Below are 17,867 nucleotides of genomic sequence, written 5' to 3' on the forward strand. Positions count from 1 at the left end.
AAGGGGGAAGAATCACTCTCCGTAGGGAACAAGGAGGAGTGAGGATGTTACTCCAATAATGTTCAATCTGGAATAACGACAAGGGATGAAATAGAAAGAGAATATATAAATGAGATGGGTGGACTGGACATATTCATCATGCCACCAAAGAGCGTAAGCTACATCTTGTACGAATATAATTGTACGATTATGGATAAGGCACAAGCGATAATCACAAATAAAAGTCATAGTTCTTTCGCAATACTTATAATTCCCTATACCTAGCACATTATCCCACTCTATGGCAAGATAGGACGCAATTGCAATGAAACGCATATCACGAGATCGCATCGCTATGTACTGCTGTATAAGTGGACATAGAATACAAGAATAAAATCCTCCATTCTTCACCTAGTCTAACATGCCCCTTCGTCAAGTTTTGGTATATAGATATATATATGTATATTTTTTCTCTCTCAATTTCCACCCTTCCACCAACGCCGCGCCAATGTGCATTTGTGCTAAGAGGAGGAGAGCATCGTCACCTTGAAAACTCCTAGCATCCATAGTCCAAACACTTTTTTCTCTTTTTGAGCTGTATAGAGGATTGTTGTTCCTCACCAATCGAACCATCATAAAAGCAGTAAACACCTACGCCTTCTTTTTTCAAAGCCAAAAAAAAAGGCAACAAAGACAGAGAGAAGTGAAACAGTTCTCCAGATACACCGGTTGACTCAATCCGTGGCTCCAAACCCATGTCGATATAACGCCGGGGCTTACAAAATACAATAATCATTCATCCAATGACAAAGAGGCTTCACCTCAGACACGACCAACGCCAATAACGTCTCACGGCTGATAGTCTCTTCTTTAAGCCAGCCAGCCTTCTTCAGCACGCTTGCGACCTCGCATGACAAGCACGTCGTCGTCGTCGTCGTCAGATGAGTCGTCCTCTGCTTCGTCTTGAATCTTCATATTCTCCACAGAGGTCGTTGTAGCCTGGATTCGAGCTTCGAGTCGAGCGTCGTGACCATCATCCTCCTCTTCATACATCCATGTCAAGCCATTAGCTTCTTCTTCCAGTGGGAACATCTCTCTCGCATATTCTTCTAGCCCCCGAGGGCCCTCCCACAATTCAAGCGCCTCTCGCGGGCAGCTAGCCTCCAGTTTGGGGTCTCCAAAGTATGGCGGCTGCTTTTTCGCGTCCTCCTCATTAGGATCGAAAAGCTTCTCCAGAGCTTCCAGCTGTTGTCGATAACCTGTAGGTATGCGAACTTTGATCTCAATGGGGCCCCTTACATAGCGAACACGACGGCCCACGCCACGCGCAAATACCTTACACGCTTCTACCGGAGTGAGATACTCGTACGCCAAGGCGATACGCTCCCCAGCCCACTTGGATACGCCATCTTTGAAAAGTTGTAAAATAGCAGGTCCAACGTCATGTTCAGCATCCAGCCACGGAAGCTTGGCATTTTCGTGGAATGGCGCCTGCCAAGTAAAGGAGCCATCCGGCTGCAGCTCCATGCAGAACAAAGGATAGGGCAGCGAAGTGAAGTTGTTGTTGTAGATTCCGGTGTAGACAAAGGTAGCAGGGAGGCCCAAGTGCCTCACGTAGTCTTCCACTTCGTGCTTGGCAGCCCATAGAGGCAGCGATGGCCACTTGCTATTGTACGCTGCGTGATCGGGCATGGAGGAATAGATGTAGTGTTGGATATTGGTCTGCTTGGCCGCATCGGCCAGAGCCTTGCCGATTTGCAGCTCATCGCCATAGAATGTAGTATTGATAAATGCAAGCTGCGCGCCCCGGAAAAGATTTGCGATCAGTTCGTGGTTGACGCCCACGCCCGGTAGGGGACCATTCTTGGTTACGTCCTTGTTCTCTTCGGTAGTCTGGTGTCTTGTGTAGAGCTCGCCAACAAAGACAGTGACGTTTGGGTTGGTCGATACCTCAGTCGCAATAACTCCTTCAAGATTTCTCAGCTGCGCATTCACATGGTAGCCCACGGCTGTAGCTACGCGTATAAGCGACGCAGCTTGGCGGCCGCTGGCATTGATGACGGCAATGGTCTTTGGAGTAGACATGAGCCTCTTGGGAGGGCGGAAAGTCAAGGAGTTGTTCCTGGAGTTGGCAAGGGGAGACGACTCTGAGTAGGAGGATCGCGAATGCTTATGTTGCTTATGGAACCCGTTTGCCTGGTCGGTCACGATATGGATGGGAATGCTGCCCGTAACGGACCCGTTGAGTTGTGCCGGCATGGCTCCGTCGCCCTCTAGTCGCTGAATTTCAGGGCCGAAGCCGAGTGGAATTGGTGCAAGTCGGCCGAAAGTGGAAGACTGTCGTCCCGGCGCAGGGTATTTATTCGACAGGCGAGGCCACCGTTATCCAAACGCGCCAGCCCGCCTGCAGAATAGAGGCAGATCGCCCTCAATTTGCGGATTGATGGTGGGGGAGAAAAAAAAAGGTAACAGTAGGGCTTGTGATCTCAGCTCATGGATCGGAGCAGATAGTCAGTACGTAAGAGCGAAGTATGACAGTGGACCGTGGACCGTGGGCTGTGGGCCGTAGACCGGCGACGTGGGAGGAAAAGCAGCAGGCACGGTATTAGTAGTGGTTAGTCTATGGCCAGTGCCGGCGGCTGGACGCGGCGATGGATGCTCTGCTACAGGGTCGGCTTGCGCCAATGCAGTATTCCAGGAGGGTACGAGGCAGTCTGGCGAGTCTCTGGCTCGATCAAACGTAGCGCAGAAGTCGTCGGGTCTGGGCCGGCAGCACAGCAGTAGCGGAGGGAGCTCAAGAGCGGCGAGCGAATGGGTGAGAAAGAGATGGAAATGCAAGTTGCGATTGGTTGCAGGGGCACAGAGGAGACCGCAACCGGGATTGTCAGTGGACGACGAGTCTGTGATATAACGAGACAAAAGGGGTCGCTGTATTCGGCGTACGGAGCCCTCCGTAAGAAAGAAGAAGAAAAGCAGTCGTCTGTTTCGCCAAGAAGATGCGAGTGAGAATGAGAAGGAGAATGATTCAGAGGCTGCAAAAAAAGCAGACTATCAGAGGCGATGGTGGGATAAGAGCCTGGATAACAGAGGGGTTTCCTTTTTTCCCCCGATAAGAACGACGGCTGTAGTCGACTTAGCTCGGGCGAATTAGCAGGCTAGTTTCGACAAAAGAACGATTGGCGTTAGTTTAAGCTGGCCTCGCCACGCCAAGTTGGATGGCCGTCTTTTGGATTTTGCTTAGATGGCGGCGGCTCGCCGAAACCAGTCAGATGGCTAAGAGTGCAAGTGCCAGTTATGGGTGGCAGGGCGATAAGGGATGATGAGAGGGAGGGGCGTTTGTGTTGGGGTTAGCATAATGAGATTGAGAAGATGGGAGGGGGAGAAATCTTGAAAACGCCAGTCTAATCTGCCTTCAGGCAATGATGATGCGTTTAGAGCAAAGATGTACCCGAAATACTAAATCTCGCGGCAAGATACAGATGGAGATTGGCACAGGTACCATGTACTACACAAGCATCGCAACTGCCCGAGTACTGTACCGTATAGCACTCCTTCTTCCTAGAGCAGCAGGAGCGAAAGTCGGAGGCGCCAGGTACCATTACAAGTTCCGCGACCTGGGGTGGCCGTACCTCTGCACGGCGCGCTTGTACCGACGCTGTCTGAAGGACGAGGATCCGATCAGGGAGAGAGATAAGCAGGTACATGTCACGTCCGGCAGGGTACTTGCACCGCAGTATCGCTACCCAGCCGGCGATGCTTCTACTTGGCAAGCGCGGAGAGGTGCCTGCCTCCTTCTAGGCCCTGATAAATCCCCAGCAACAAGTCCCGTGGTTAACAGCAGCGGAGCCAGCCAAGGGGAAACAAAAAGAAAGACAAAAGTCATCAACAGGTACTCTGCCCAGAATGGCATCGACTCTTTTTGGGGGATGGCTAGCCCCGATCTCCGCCATCATGGGCCCCTGCAAGGGAGTTCCGAGCAAAAACGCGCCGGGCAACATCTGATTAGATTCCGTCGAGAGCTATACCGTGCTGCTGCTACGTAACACGCAGGGTCCTGCGGACCAGTCAGACAGGTCCGGCTCGCGAACTGGCCTGATTGCTCCAAAATCTCTTGCAACAGTCGATCCATGCGTGCGGGTGACCCGACTGGAGCAAGGCTAGCTACGGGTTTACAGCCAGTGAGTTGCAAAGAGATGCTCGTACTGTTCTGTCCGCATAAAGGGTCAATCAATTAATCAACCCATGCAAGATGGACCGCCAATCGGGCCAAAGGTAGCGCTGAGAGGATGGCTGCTTGATGCTGTGCTCTACCACCGCTTGGAGATAGTCTGGGGCTGGCCAATCGGGCGGCGTCGCTAAACCAATGGCCGTCTCTAGGATTTTCTTGTTTGGTCTCTTGGCTCGACGCAACTCCGCGGAAGAGGCGCCAAGGCCTCAAAGAGGCGTTGCCTCTACCAACGCGATTCACTATCTGCTCCAAGTATTACTACATGCTATTAGACACTCCCCTCCATGGTATGTGGACTATGCAATAAGCTACTCCGTGCTAGCAACGCTCATCCTAACGTCAGTTACCAGTGCACTGTGGCATCGGAACAAAGGCCAGAGGTCAGCAGACATCGACTTACAAGCCGCCCCCATACTACTAGTAATAGTACTGCGCGATGTTAGATGACCTGCCCTTACCGAACACAAGTTCTCCATATTGGGGACGCGCAGCATCAGCCTAATAATACTTCACTTCTGAGCAACGTGGACGAGTACCTGGATGGAGATATACTCTAAAGTACCTACATAAGCATGGAGCGCAGGGCTTAAAGCCCCAGATTGGCTTGTCACGCGCTCTTCACTATGGAGCAGACGCCATGGCTCATATTAGTCCAGAGCCAGAACGATACGAGCAGTACTATTGCAGCTCCTGGTTAGTAGGTACTCCGTGCAGGTAGCCGTGGACGCAATACGGTGCACCCTGTCTAACTACGGCAGCTTATCCTTCGCAATGCCGTTGAGACAATACCGATGTTGAATTGCGGCATCGGACCAAAAGGCAGACGAAAAAGTTTTGGGTTTGCGGCTGCGAGATAACAAAATCGCTATCTGTCCATTGGCTCTAGAGGTCAACGGGGAAACGATCAACTAAGAAAGCCATGCTAGCACGAGTAAGAGCCGCCATGAGAGAAAAAAAGACGGGGAGGGAAATTTCCTAGAGGGAAAATTCTTTCCTACGTCGTATCTCGGCCATGCCAGAATCACTGGAAATAATATGACCACCATGTGGGCTTCTCCCGCCTTTCCGGCGTTCGGCCTATTTGCATTAGCCTTCTCTAGCGATTCTTCCCACGTTCCCACGTCCCAGGTTCGACAAGGCCAGCCAGGGCCTTTCGCAAAGAGCAGAGCCCCTGCAGCGGCAAGCAGTTGAGATTAGGTAAATTTTTGCCCCGGTTCTCCAGTCAGATGATTTCCTTAACCTCATTCCATTGCTCATATCCTCCAGTGCTTCAAGATCGCGAGATTACTGTTGGTCCATCATTGAAATTTTTTTTCTTACTACCGGCCTGGACCGCCATCGATCAATCCAGAGCCCCGTGGGCTCTGGCTAGTCACCAGACTCGCTGATGTTTTTTTTCCTCTCCCTTCTTATCAGTTCCTCTTCTTTTGCCGCTCGCTCTCTTCTCGGTGCTCATCTAAGTGCTCCGTACGGAATACTGTGCTTCGTAACGTGACGACAGAATATCTACACGCCCGTTGACGCTTGTCCATGTACGTACTACTTATGATTGTACAGGCAGAGTATACAGTCAATCGCCTATGTCTTCTATACTCTTCCATCAATTTCGTGTCGTCTCATTCGTCATGGGCTGCTAAGTGGCTACGTTCGTTTAGACGATGCTGCGTTCCGACATGCCGCGCACCACGCCGTTAACGCGGCGTCCCCATAAGCACCAATCTAAATGCTAAACCGTCGTCCTCCCGCCACTATCGCGCTTTGGAACTTCTTTTTAAAAATGGGCTCTGAGATTTAGCGCTGAAGCAGCTGTCGGCAACTTACTGTACGCCTGCAGGCAGATGTTTGACAAGGGCTGTCTCTTCACTTTGTCTCAGATCTCAAGAACATCTAACCGATGGCCAACCTCCTGTTTTTCTCGTCTATTCTCCCCCGCCTCTTTATGCAGGGCATTGTTCTTAGGACTGCTCCATCTACTGGCTAGCTCATTTTCTGTCCTCGTGAGCTTCGTTGGTGTCATCTCGCGCAAAGACAGCAGACAACAACTCGCTGCAGCCTTGGGGGCGTACAGGACACGGTAAGCCTCAGCTGTGTTGCAATAGTTCACTCATACGACGCCCAGGTAAGCTCGTACAACCACATTGTCGATCTGTCAAGCGAGCTTCCGGACGAAGAAGCACATGTACAGAGTACAAGCACCTACAACGTGAAGGAGCGAGGGGGGTATGCCACTGCGACTCGGCCTATATCATGCATTAGCTCGCGTGCGCTTCAAACATCACTGCGTTTCGGTCCCTATCACGGTGAAATTATTGCCTATGCCGTCGCAAAACTCCGTACTGCGTGACTTATTCGTCGTCACCCCGCGGCGTCGTCAACATTTCTTCTTTTGGGGGCTATTATGGGACGTTCTTTGAAATACGGGTGAGAAATATCCCCTGCGATGAGCCGGATGCCGAAGAGCTGGGATGTACAGTATGCGGATCACAGCAAACCGTGGTGCTTTTCTGTAAACTCGCTGCGAACGGCTGTTCTTTGCCGTACTTGACTATCAAGTCTTAATTTCTTTAGCACCCCAGGATTATCCCATCCACGCCACTCCTATCTATCCATATTAGTATTCCCTTTCCGTTCTAATGACACGGTGCTATCTACGGATATTTGAAAAACGCCCTCCAACCCCTTCTAGTGTAGCATCCCAAGTGGCTTTTCCCGGCTCCTGCCATCCCAATGGACGGCCAGACTGTGGAGAAGCTGGCACATTGAGCTGCGTAGCATTTGCCCGTGAGCGTGTATTCACAACCATCCATTACGGCTCTCACCATTGGCTTAGCATGGTGCATATCAGAATGTGCAAAATAGGAAATCGCATTCCTTTTGATGACGGTATTGCCGCAAGCGTGTATTGGTTTGCAATTACTGCTACTATATCATCATTGACACTGGGCGCTGCCAAGTAATCAAAATTGGCGTAATGGTGCTTTAAGTTGCATCCTCATTACTAATAATAATCATAATATCATCCCTTTTCAGGAAAATATGGTAGCACCAAGCACCATGTTCGTCATAATAATGAACATGTCATTATATGCCCTTTTCCCCATCATGCTAAATTCCTTAGCCTCGCCCTCCGGGGGGCATGTTCCAAAGATCAGTAGTCATCATATCCACATCATCAAGCTGTAGTCTCTCCGCCCACGTCTGAGCAGCGTCGGAACCCGATCCGCCCACCACGTTTTGAGCGAGGGAAGCATCAAGGTGTCTCTGGTATCAACGGGTTAGCTCGCCAGGGTAGGCCGCACGTAGTCCACTCGAACGGGAACTACTCGGGGGGTGGAAGAGGCTTACCCAGTCTACGTTATTTGCGGATAACATCCACGACATATCAAATTGGTCAATGTTAGATGCCATTGGCGCATTGCCGTTACTGAGAATGGTTGACGTATTGGCGGTAGTGGTGGTTGGGTGTCCCTGGGAGAATGGTGTCGGCCCAGAACTTGAAGCTGAATCTGCAGTCTCTTGTTAGTATCCAATGACTTGTTTTCTCATCGTTGCGGATTTCATGTTTGATACGAACCTTCAAACGCACTCGCGGTCGCATAATCAGACACATTTCCAGCAACATCAAGGGATGATGATATTACATGGCTGGATCCTGACCGGGAAGATTCCCCTCCGCTTGGCTGCGTACTTGAAGCTGGTGAGCTTCTATCAACTGGACTTCCAAGTTTGGCCAGCATAACAGCCAGCGTATCCGCTGTCTTCTTTAGGTCCGTCAATTTATTAAATACTTGGCTGCTGATGTCATACGATCGCTTAATCATGCCAATCAGCTCGTCCTTGGGCGGCGACTCCCTCTGTCTGCCTGCCGTTCCAAAACCATTACCGTCATCTGAATAGCTTTCGTTCTGAATGACGAGATATAATATCACGGCTGCTAGCATGAAATCATGTACGGCGAGCGAAGTCATGAACCAACCTGAGCGGCCGAGGACGTTTCCAGGTCGGCATCCCAGCCAAGAGGAATTTTGAAAGCCTAGTAGTGTTATGGCGGCGTCTAGACATTGGTTTCGTGAGTAGTCGTGCTCAGGCTTTGGCACGGCTTCCGCTAGATAGCGTCGATGTAGAACGCAGCGGCACTTGTGGTATAGAGAGGCGAGTCCGTATCGCTGGATGATCTGATGGGGCTCCTCGCCGATGCACTCTTCCAGTGGCTTGACGTACATGAATGACGGGACGCTGTTCCAAGCTTCCTTGAGGAGATTGTCTAGTTGCAGCACTTCGCTATAGCTCGGCGGCGTTAGTGAATGGGCTTGCTGGGCGATTTTTCTGAATACCCGGAGGAGCCTCGACTTGTGGATAGCATAAGTCATAGTTGAATAGACTGAATCTGGTCGTGGTGTTGGCAGCTCCTTGCAACTATCGTCAAAGTCATCGTCTTCCAGGTTGCGGGGCAAATCTGTATCGGACTCAATCCCACCCAGCATGCTCGGTAATCCCATATGGAAAGAGACGAGGAGGTCAATCTGGGCGGCCATGTTCCACTGCCTCCGCCGCATCTCGCCTTCAAAGGGAGAGATGTTAGCCAGGTTGGATGGGTCTCGATGGAAGCCCATCTTGAGCATCAGCCGCAGGCAGACGCCGGATAGGATGTAGCAATTCATCTGAGCCGCTCGGTTGAGGACGAAGTCGGCCTCGACGTAGAGAATAAACGCAGGGATCGTCACGGCCGTTGGCTGAGAGTATTTGCCATATACCAACGCCCATCCTGCAGCTGAACGGTACTGCCTGATTCTATCTTTTACAGAGACTGGAGAATCACCCTCGACTTCGTCAGGTGCGGAGAAGTTGTTGAAAAACACTCCCATGGTGAGTACCGCGAATAGGAGAGCTATCCAGTGAAGCGAGGCTTGGTTGGGGTTTTGCCAAAATTGTACATACTAAATCACATCTTAGATTAGAAACGAATATACTTCTGGTTGACGTTGACCTCCCTGGAAACAACTTACTTCTTTTGTAAATGTCGGACGGTGAATAATGTCTACATCTCACAAGTCAGCCTCCAACAAAAATATCTCATAAACTCGACATAAAGAGGGGTTGAAGACAAAATACTGACGTTGAGATGGACTTTTGGATGAAAAATATCGCGTAACCAGTCGATCCACCACATGCCGTTCGGGTAGCAGAGCGAGAAGCTCTTGTCGATTAGTCGGTGCTCCTCTTGAATACAGAAGCATTTCTGGTCCTTCCAGCTCTTCGCCCAGCCCGAACTCATCTCCTGAATCACCGGGGTCGTCAAAATACGCTTTGATATCTTCAATCTGCACCATAGTTAATCTCACTTACAATGCTTTATTAATCATCGGGATTTATTTTCACCACTTACATCTTCAAGCATCGCTAAACAGTGAGTTGCGCCTATATAAGTTGTCGCGTGATCTCCGTGAACAACTTGTCCCTTCACCTGCGGCGCAACATGCCCCCCTGGTTCCTGAGTTGTCTGAGGCTTGTTTTGACCGCCCTCATCGTCCATCATCTCTCGGACCATCCCTTCAAGCCTCTTGAGTCGAGCTGCAACGCCTTTAGCTGCCGGTCTCTTCTTCTCCGGCTTTGGCGCATAAACACACAAATCAAGCCGACCCTTCTTTTCGCACTGCCCGCATGGTTGTCCGCGGTCACACTTGAGCTTTGAGTTGCGACATGGCGCGCACGAGAGGAGAATCCGCGTGCGCTTCTTTGAGATTGCTGCTGCGTTCCTCGAGGCCGAGTCCAAATCCATTTTTATGCGTTATCACGATTGATGGATTTTCTCAGTTGTGCTGCTTCACAGCCTTTTTGTGGTTTTTTGGAATTCAATAAGTCTGGTGGCAATGATGTTAAGCCGCGCTGACATGCCGAAGACATGGGTAAGATCTCCGAAACTCTACACGCCACAACAGTTTTCTGGCCGGGTTGGTATATGCATAACACAACTAGCCGCACGCCAAATGCACAACAGCTAACCGTTAAGAAGTTTATTTACAGAGCTGCAGTCAATTATCAGACCACAGTACTATTAATCTATGCGCAAAAAGGCTTTGCTCGTGTATTACCTAAGCGGGATGCTTTTTAAGTTTGCTCGGACTTGCGCTAACTCCAGTCGCGAGAAGTTGTAAACTGTAAGACCGCGGAGAAATGACATGAAGAGAGGGAGACAAAAAAAAATACATAAATAACTGAAGCCATAAATCCGTGATCCTCCATCATGTGGGCAGCGTTCCCGGTAGTCTTTCTATTACATATTTGCCCCTGGCGACGCTCATGATCGGAACACCGGGGATCTTTCGTAGTCTCTGCTTCAGGGCCTTATCGTTGGTTCCCACGATATATATCCTGTTCTTGCTCACCCGGTCCACGATGCAGTCATCGGCATAGGTACCCTTATGATCGCACTCTATCCGCTGCCATCTTTCATCTCTGGCTATCCTCAATGCCAGTCTGTATTTTGTGCCCAGTTTCTCGAGTTCGGCCATGACGCATGAAGTGATGATGGGGTTGCATTTCGCATAGAGGCAGTCCATCATGTTGTCCAGCAGCGATAGTTTCCTCTGGACGGTATGACTGAGAAAGTTGGTATCGCAAAGAACGTTATACGGCGGCACCAGGGCCTCGTTGTGGAGGAAGAACATGTTGCTGGGCATCTGGGGAGCTTCTTTGACGAGTTCGCCTCCGACTGTCCTCTTGGCCTCTTTCTCCTTCTGCTTGAGCTCTTCCTTTAACCTGTTTTCCTTGAGTCGGACGTCTTGGAGTCCCATGACTCGTTTGACCTAGTATCTCAAGGTCAGTAATTCGCCAGTGAATGCAATCAGTCTCTTCGGTGGACGATGACGAACCTGTCCGAACTTTCTGGTCTTCTTCGCAACACCCATGATTGCGGTGTTGGAGTTGTCAGGCTACTGGAGATGATTGACTTTTGTGGATTATGAATCCTCGAGGTATGTAGAACTCGGACCGGGGTTGTTGTAGGTGCGACAACTTGAGCGAAAGTGAGCTTGGCTGCGAAAGGCTGCAACTTCGTTTCTGCTGTTGAAATATGGCGATAAGACCAAAAAAAAGTTCAGATAGATAAGATTTGCTGCAGCGCCTGTAGGCTGGTGGCGGGTGGTGCACGGGCCACCTTTAGTCCATCTTGGGGGTACGAGGGAGGTACCTTTTTGTATGCACTGCAGGCAGTCGATGCCACTAGAGCATGTAGCAGCCTGCTAACTCTAGCGATCTCGACGCGTCCCTCTAGATCGCGTAAAGTGATTTATTTCATCGCTCCCAGATCCTCAAGCAAAAATGCCTGCCGCAAAGCCAGAAGAAAAGGGCGAGTCCTCCAATGCCACCACAAAGGCAGTCCTTGCGGCTTCTTCCAATGGATCTCCCAACTATGAGCTGCCATGGTACGTCGAAAATTCAACCCCTCCAAGCGTGCGGCGATAGCTTCTGCCAAGGTATTAACGGGTTGCTTCAAGGGTGGAAAAGTACCGTCCGGTGTTCTTGGACGATGTCGTCGGTAACACGGAGACGATTGAGCGATTGAAGATTATAGCAAAGGAAGGAAACATGCCTCATGTTATCATCTCGGGCATGCCTGGTATCGGAAAGACAACCAGTGTTCTCTGCCTCGCCCGCCAGCTGCTGGGAGAATCGTACAAGGAGGCGGTCCTTGAACTCAATGCCAGTGACGAACGAGGTATAATAGCTTCCAGCTTCGGATTAGATATCAATAAATATCCTGCTAACCTGCTCGCATAGGTATTGACGTTGTTCGAAACAGAATAAAGGGATTTGCGCAAAAGAAAGTCACACTGCCTGCTGGCAGACATAAGCTAGTTATCCTCGACGAAGCCGACAGCATGACCTCTGGTGCCCAACAGGCTCTTCGAAGAACAATGGAAATTTACTCCAACACTACCAGATTTGCATTCGCTTGCAATCAATCCAATAAGATCATCGAACCGCTACAATCACGATGCGCAATCCTTCGATACGCCAAGTTGACAGATGAACAAGTCGTTAAACGATTGATGCAGATCATTGAGGCAGAGAAGGTCGAATACAGCGATGACGGCTTGGCTGCCTTGGTATTCAGCGCAGAGGGAGATATGCGACAGGCTATCAATAACCTGCAATCGACATGGGCTGGTTTCGGCTTCGTCTCAGGAGACAACGTCTTCAAGGTGGTCGATTCACCGCATCCAATCAAGGTACAAGCCATGCTGAAGGCTTGTTACGAGGGAAATGTCGACTCCGCTCTTGATACCCTTCGGGAGCTGTGGGATTTGGGATATTCGAGTCATGATATTATCAGTACAATGTTCAAAGTCACAAAGACGATGCCGACACTTAGCGAACACTCGAAGCTGGAATTTATCAAAGAAATCGGCTTCACACATATGAAGATTCTAGAAGGCGTTCAGACATTACTTCAGCTGTCAGGGTGTGTCGCCCGGCTATGTAAACTGAACATGGACCCCAAAAGATTTAAACCGGTGTCAAAATAGGATAGAAGATAACAACGGATACAGGTAGCGAATGTGATTTTTTCGGCGTTGGAATTGGGGAGATGCTATACAATGTGAGGTAATTGGGTATCATCATCTGATGCTATGTACATGATCAAACACATGACCTTGAGGGATTTAACAGGCAAAGGACTGTTCGTCGTTTTACTTTTCATTGTTGTGTGCAACTTCTTGCTCATACCTGTCCCATTTTGCTTTCTCTCTAAGCCACCTTCTCTGGGCTCTCATCTCAGCTTCATAATCTCTGAGACGCTGGTCAGCCGCAATCATGCCTCCCAAGGTCATGGCTGATATTTGAACGTAGCTATTCGGTATATAAGCTCCTGCGGCAATATAGCGGGCGAATATATGTCTAATACACTTACACTTTGAACTGGACAGTGGTTTTGCGGTAGAGCGGCGACCTAAGGTAGGCCAAGGCTCCCACAACTACTGCTCCAACGCCCCATTTAGCTGCTCCTATAAGTCCTCCCATGCCGGCTTCCCACCCGGCATTTTGTGCCTCGCCGCTCCTTAATGGATCGTGAGGGGAGATCATCTTCTTTTGGGGGGACATCTTTAGTGAGGAGAGTCTATGAGATGAGACAAATTGAATAACGTTTCGGGTATCGAGGCTTAAGATGGGAGAGCAAGACGAGGGGAAAGGACGGTACAAGGCCAATCTTTAATATTCGAAGAGCTATTGATATGAAGATGCGCTCTAGGATAAAGCAAAGTTTACATCGAAATCGGCGGCGTGAGATCTCGGATGGCTGGCAGGCCGGGAAATATTGGTACGTCATAAAAAGCTTCAGGGTAAGTAGCTAAGCATTTTATGAGGTTCCCCACATAGCTTTGCCTGCCTCGTACGATTATTCTGTGCGCCCGATTTTTGATGGATGAGAAGAGCCGAAGATATTCTCTTCCTTGTACATTTTTAAATATATATATAGGTAATAGTTATGAGGGGACTAAACCCGCAGTCTGTTGAGGAATTGTACTGAAACTTTCATGTTTCTTACGCTATTCGAACTCTGCCGCTAACGTAAACTCACCACTACTTTTTGTAGTACTCCCTTGTTGGGTACATCTCTATACTAGAGATTCTATTTGACATGATACACATATTTCCAAAGCATCTGAAACACACCAGGGCACATCAATTCGCTTAACTTCCTCACGAACGATACTAGTCGAACCACAAACACGGATAATTTTTCACTTCTGATCCAATTCTACGCGTGCGGCATGATGCGGCATGTGCGGGCACTTGGTACCTAACGTTCCGTACCTCAGGTGCTTGATGGAGTCTTCAGCAGGCGTATCATGGAACCAAGCCAATTCACTATTTTTTTCAGCTGTGGGGTACAGACCTGCAGGTACACAACTTACTAAGCAGTATATGCACTTAGCCAGACGCGGTCAAAGCTCTGATGACAAAAGCCCTTCAGGACACAATTTCTTTTTGTTCTACAACAACAGGCAGACCAAAAAAAAAAGCTTGACACGGCAAAATCTAGCAATGATTGCGCCTCCATTGTTGCCTGGAGCTGCCAAGTCTTTGCTTTCCTGTTTATAAACTGTTGAGCGCTCTGGTCTTTGTACCTCTTCTCTCCTTCGCGTCAGCACTTTGAGATTTTGTGCCTTTCGTTGAGCAAAGTTGCATACAATGGCTGAGCTTTCTCTGGACGCGTACTGGCGAGCGCCGCCAATTGCTAGGTAAGGCTACTCAATTCCCCCTCCTTGGCTATTTTTTAAGAATCCTTGCTGACCTGGCTTTCTCCTTTTAGAACTGCTGCCACTGTTACCTTTGGCCTGTCTGTCGCCGTGCATATGGGAATGCTCGCAGGGGACCTCTTCCTCTATGACTTCCGCTACTTGGCGCGGATTCCTCCGCAGATATGGCGCCCTGTAACGTGCTTCTTGATCACCTTCCCAAACCTGGGTGTTCTCTTTGACACTTTCCACATGTACATGTACATGAGTCAACTGGAAAAAGGTCATCCGCGATTGTCTAGACGAGAAGATCTTGTTTGGTATCTGACATTTGTTTGCGGAACAATCCTGGTAGGTCTTTTAGTTCAAACTCTTCTGTGCTCTCCCGTGTACCCTATATATGAAAACCCCTCAAATATCTGCCCGGATAGTGCGATGCCTCTACTGCTATCACGGTTCCTGGAATTGAGGGAGATTACCCCTGCACTTCGAGTCGATCCACCTCATTCGCATTAGGACGGCTTGCGGTGTGGGCATGGTGGGATGCCGTAATCTTTAACTCGTGTGATTTCCATTCACTCGGGTGTTTTTATATGCTCCCTACATTTCCCCTTCTTAATGACACATGTGCCTGTTTCCCATCATCTTATTAAACCACCCCGATTCTGATTGAGGCTGACCCATGCTTCAGATACTCAATCATCTATTGGGTTTCGGGTATGGAATATTGACGCAGGCGCTCCTCCTCGCCATGGCGTATACTGTAACCCAGGAGCAACGAGGCCAGACAACGAACTACATGTTCATTAGTATTCCGTCCCAGCTCGTTCCATTTGCTATGATGGCCATCAATCTCTTTTTCCCCGGCGGCATTAGTATCGTGTTCTTGCAGCTTCAGGGGCTGGCCGCAGCGCACTTGTATTTGTTCCTGACTAAAATCTGGCCCGATGTTGCCGGCGGTCGGAACTGGCTTGCGACTCCTGCGTTTATCCGATCTGCAGTGAATGGAGTAACGCCTGCGCCGCAGCCATCAGCTGGAGGAGGAGGTAGAGGATTTGACACGACATCCGCCCAAAGCAGTGGTGCTTCCCGTGGACCATTACCAGACTCATGGCGCACTAGAGGACCAGGGCACCGCCTGGGCTAATCCATAACATACGTCTAATTATAATAATATGTTGAGCAAATGAATTTCAATGCTGAGCTCCTAGTAAAAGTCTCATGACTATATTGTGCAATAATATAGTCTATTCTATCACTGCGCCTAGCTGCTATAGCAGCCATAAAATTGCATCACGGAACGCCCAATGAAGTATATCAAGTTATTATGTGTTATGGATATAAAATATATAGACTCTAACCAGAACGCCTTGGTAGATCTCCCAGGGTATAAATGATTGACGGCCATTTTCTCGCGGCTAAATACCTTGCACAAACCTAACGCCCTTTTAACAGACAAAGCCACCATACCAGATCAGTCCAGATCCCATCACAGCTTGAACAAAGCATTCAAGAATTTTACATCGCTTAGACCTCCCAGATATGTAAATCTCAAAAGAGAATAAAGAATAAAGGAAAAAGAAAAAAGGGCAGCGCAAAAAGAGTGTAATCCTAGTAGGATCCTAGCATCCCCTATTTATATCCCATACAAGATGCTCTTGCCGCTGGCTAGTGGCACCTCCGTATAAGCAGCATACTTCTCGCTGTTTTTAGGAGTAGGTGGGCGGTTTCGCTCGAGGACAACGACGCCCGCGCCGAGTGGCCTGTCAATGAACCTAGGATCGCTCAAGAGAGGAGGTGTAATGTGTAGCTGATGATCTGCGGCGTCTCTGGGCCGCGTAGCCAGGGGTTGAAGCACGAGGCTCGGGGGAGGAGCTTTCTTTGGTATATAGAGCTTGGGTAAAGAGAGCGAAGAAAGTCTGGAGCTCCATCTGGATGAAGATCCAACCAATGTTGGAGAAGAGTTGGGCTCAGATGGAGATGATAAAGATGATAACACAGACTGTCCTGGTGTAGGCAGTGGCTGCGGTTCAGGCATCCGAGAAGCGTCCTCCACGGCAGACTTGTAAGCTCGGATGATGAACGAGTCGGGAGTGCCTGGCCTGCGTTTGTGTGTTGGCTGAGGAGGTGGCAGGGAATGACTTGAGACTGCACTTCTGGCCTGCCTGGAGACGGTATTGGGGTCATAGGCCTGATGAGCAGGCATGGCATTGTCGTGGCCATGGATGACAGATCTTGGGTCATGCGTGAGCTGTATATGGCCTGAACGAGCGGCACTCTCCATGCGGTTATAGAACTCGGCATTGGTCTCAGCAGAGCCGTTTCTAGCAACAGCATTGAACTCGGGGTAACGAGGATGGTGGGCCACATATTCCCAAGGCTCGATCATAGTTTTGGGAGACTCAACGTCTTGTCTGTAATAATAGCGTTGCTCGTAGAAAGGAGGAGGAGCGGTCCTTTGGCGAGCAAAATAGATGACGAATAAGCAAGTAGCGAGTGCGAAGATGAAGATGATTCCGACAATGATGCCGATGATGGCGGCTAGAGAGAGGCCTTTGGATGAAGCGGAATCAGTGTCGTTGGTACCATCCCTTGGAGTGGCCCTGAAAGCTTGAGCAGTCTGGGAGCTGGCCAGAGCCAACAAGACGAGATGTGTTGAAGAGATCATGTTGGGCTCTGCGTACGACTGACGGAGGATAGATAGACAAGGGCTATATAAAAAATACAAGAGAGTCTAACAGAAGTCTATTACCGGGAGGGCCTGCCCACCGTAGGATCGAATCGATCTTTTGCTAGTATCAATCACCACTTTCGTGAGGATATGATACTGGCAAGTAGAAGGATCCTTACAGTTGAGCTGATCAACCCTACTCAAGACAGGCGACGAGACGGGTGACTATCTGGGTAGGAGAGACATCTCTAGGAGCCGGCCGGTGGGAAGGGCCGGCAATAGTTATATGACTATACTAGCAACAATGAGCAACGCCACTCCAGAGAACACAAATCAAAGATACATCCCCATTAGGGCATCAGCACCACGCTGTGTTGGTTCTAAGTCAATACTGCATGTACAGATAGGGTGCATGCTATGTACATGTATATGGGGCTCTTGCCAGCAGGGGCCCGGCGAGGCCTGCGCAGAATGAGGCTGTGGCGCGGACTTTGCTGCCGATGAATGCTACCCTCATGGTGGCAGCGGACACATGCACGCAATCCGACCTTTTTCGGCCCCGACGAACATGAGGCTATTAGACGAGAGGAAGGCGACGCCAAGCTGGGGAGGGGGGTAAGCGAGAGAGAGTTCTAGGCTGCTTAATATGCCATTATGGCGATGCTATTCGTCGAAACGTCCCGGGCCTGAATTCGCATCCCCGGCTCATGACGCTCTGGCCTGCCGTACGACGTAGGGCTGTGAG

General features: G+C 49.7%; 8 protein-coding genes across 8 annotated transcripts; 3 read left to right on the forward strand and 5 right to left on the reverse strand.

The window, feature by feature from the left end:
* Window positions 1-590: 590 nt before the first annotated feature.
* GGI43DRAFT_27350 (NmrA-like family-domain-containing protein) lies at window positions 591-2,514 on the reverse strand. Its single transcript, XM_083201120.1, has one exon. It carries the CDS (start codon window positions 2,236-2,238, stop codon window positions 850-852), a length of 1,389 nt encoding a protein of 462 aa, XP_083066458.1. The 5' UTR covers window positions 2,239-2,514; the 3' UTR covers window positions 591-849.
* A 2,957-nt stretch (window positions 2,515-5,471) lies between these two features.
* On the forward strand, window positions 5,472-6,447 carry GGI43DRAFT_391395 (uncharacterized protein). The gene is made up of 2 exons (XM_083204434.1): window positions 5,472-5,739; window positions 5,863-6,447. Exon 2 carries the CDS (start codon window positions 6,046-6,048, stop codon window positions 6,283-6,285), a length of 240 nt encoding a protein of 79 aa, XP_083066459.1. The 5' UTR covers window positions 5,472-5,739; window positions 5,863-6,045; the 3' UTR covers window positions 6,286-6,447.
* A 611-nt stretch (window positions 6,448-7,058) lies between these two features.
* On the reverse strand, window positions 7,059-10,205 carry GGI43DRAFT_391399 (uncharacterized protein). Its single transcript, XM_083204435.1, has 6 exons — window positions 9,594-10,205; window positions 9,324-9,528; window positions 9,214-9,245; window positions 7,782-9,144; window positions 7,553-7,713; window positions 7,059-7,468 (listed from the first exon to the last, which is right to left on the reverse strand). The coding sequence occupies exons 1-6, from the start codon at window positions 9,984-9,986 to the stop codon at window positions 7,322-7,324; spliced, it is 2,301 nt and encodes a 766-aa protein (XP_083066460.1). The 5' UTR covers window positions 9,987-10,205; the 3' UTR covers window positions 7,059-7,321.
* Window positions 10,206-10,449: 244 nt separating this feature from the next.
* Window positions 10,450-11,115, reverse strand: GGI43DRAFT_378821 (rRNA-processing FCF1 family protein; the record flags this gene model as incomplete). Its single annotated transcript, XM_083202749.1, has 2 exons — window positions 10,450-11,013; window positions 11,080-11,115. 2 exons carry the CDS (start codon window positions 11,113-11,115, stop codon window positions 10,450-10,452), a joined length of 600 nt encoding a protein of 199 aa, XP_083066461.1.
* On the forward strand, window positions 11,024-13,107 carry GGI43DRAFT_27435 (replication factor C subunit 4). The gene is made up of 3 exons (XM_083201131.1): window positions 11,024-11,631; window positions 11,704-11,924; window positions 11,987-13,107. Exons 1-3 carry the CDS (start codon window positions 11,528-11,530, stop codon window positions 12,733-12,735), a joined length of 1,074 nt encoding a protein of 357 aa, XP_083066462.1. The 5' UTR covers window positions 11,024-11,527; the 3' UTR covers window positions 12,736-13,107.
* On the reverse strand, window positions 12,818-13,548 carry GGI43DRAFT_27392 (uncharacterized protein). Its single transcript, XM_083201124.1, has 2 exons — window positions 13,122-13,548; window positions 12,818-13,060 (listed from the first exon to the last, which is right to left on the reverse strand). The coding sequence occupies exons 1-2, from the start codon at window positions 13,310-13,312 to the stop codon at window positions 12,901-12,903; spliced, it is 351 nt and encodes a 116-aa protein (XP_083066463.1). The 5' UTR covers window positions 13,313-13,548; the 3' UTR covers window positions 12,818-12,900.
* A 648-nt stretch (window positions 13,549-14,196) lies between these two features.
* Window positions 14,197-15,657, forward strand: GGI43DRAFT_27454 (Der1-like family-domain-containing protein). Its single transcript, XM_083201134.1, has 3 exons — window positions 14,197-14,454; window positions 14,526-14,802; window positions 15,143-15,657. The coding sequence occupies exons 1-3, from the start codon at window positions 14,405-14,407 to the stop codon at window positions 15,596-15,598; spliced, it is 783 nt and encodes a 260-aa protein (XP_083066464.1). The 5' UTR covers window positions 14,197-14,404; the 3' UTR covers window positions 15,599-15,657.
* Window positions 15,558-17,652, reverse strand: GGI43DRAFT_27504 (uncharacterized protein). Its single transcript, XM_083201139.1, has one exon. The coding sequence runs from the start codon at window positions 17,117-17,119 to the stop codon at window positions 16,088-16,090; it is 1,032 nt and encodes a 343-aa protein (XP_083066465.1). The 5' UTR covers window positions 17,120-17,652; the 3' UTR covers window positions 15,558-16,087.
* Between the last annotated feature and the right edge of the window lie 215 nt (window positions 17,653-17,867).

Source organism: Trichoderma evansii (assembly GCF_050947405.1).
Source record: "Trichoderma evansii strain SZMC 28006 chromosome Unknown GGI43scaffold_1, whole genome shotgun sequence".
NCBI classification, from domain to species: domain Eukaryota; kingdom Fungi; phylum Ascomycota; class Sordariomycetes; order Hypocreales; family Hypocreaceae; genus Trichoderma; species Trichoderma evansii.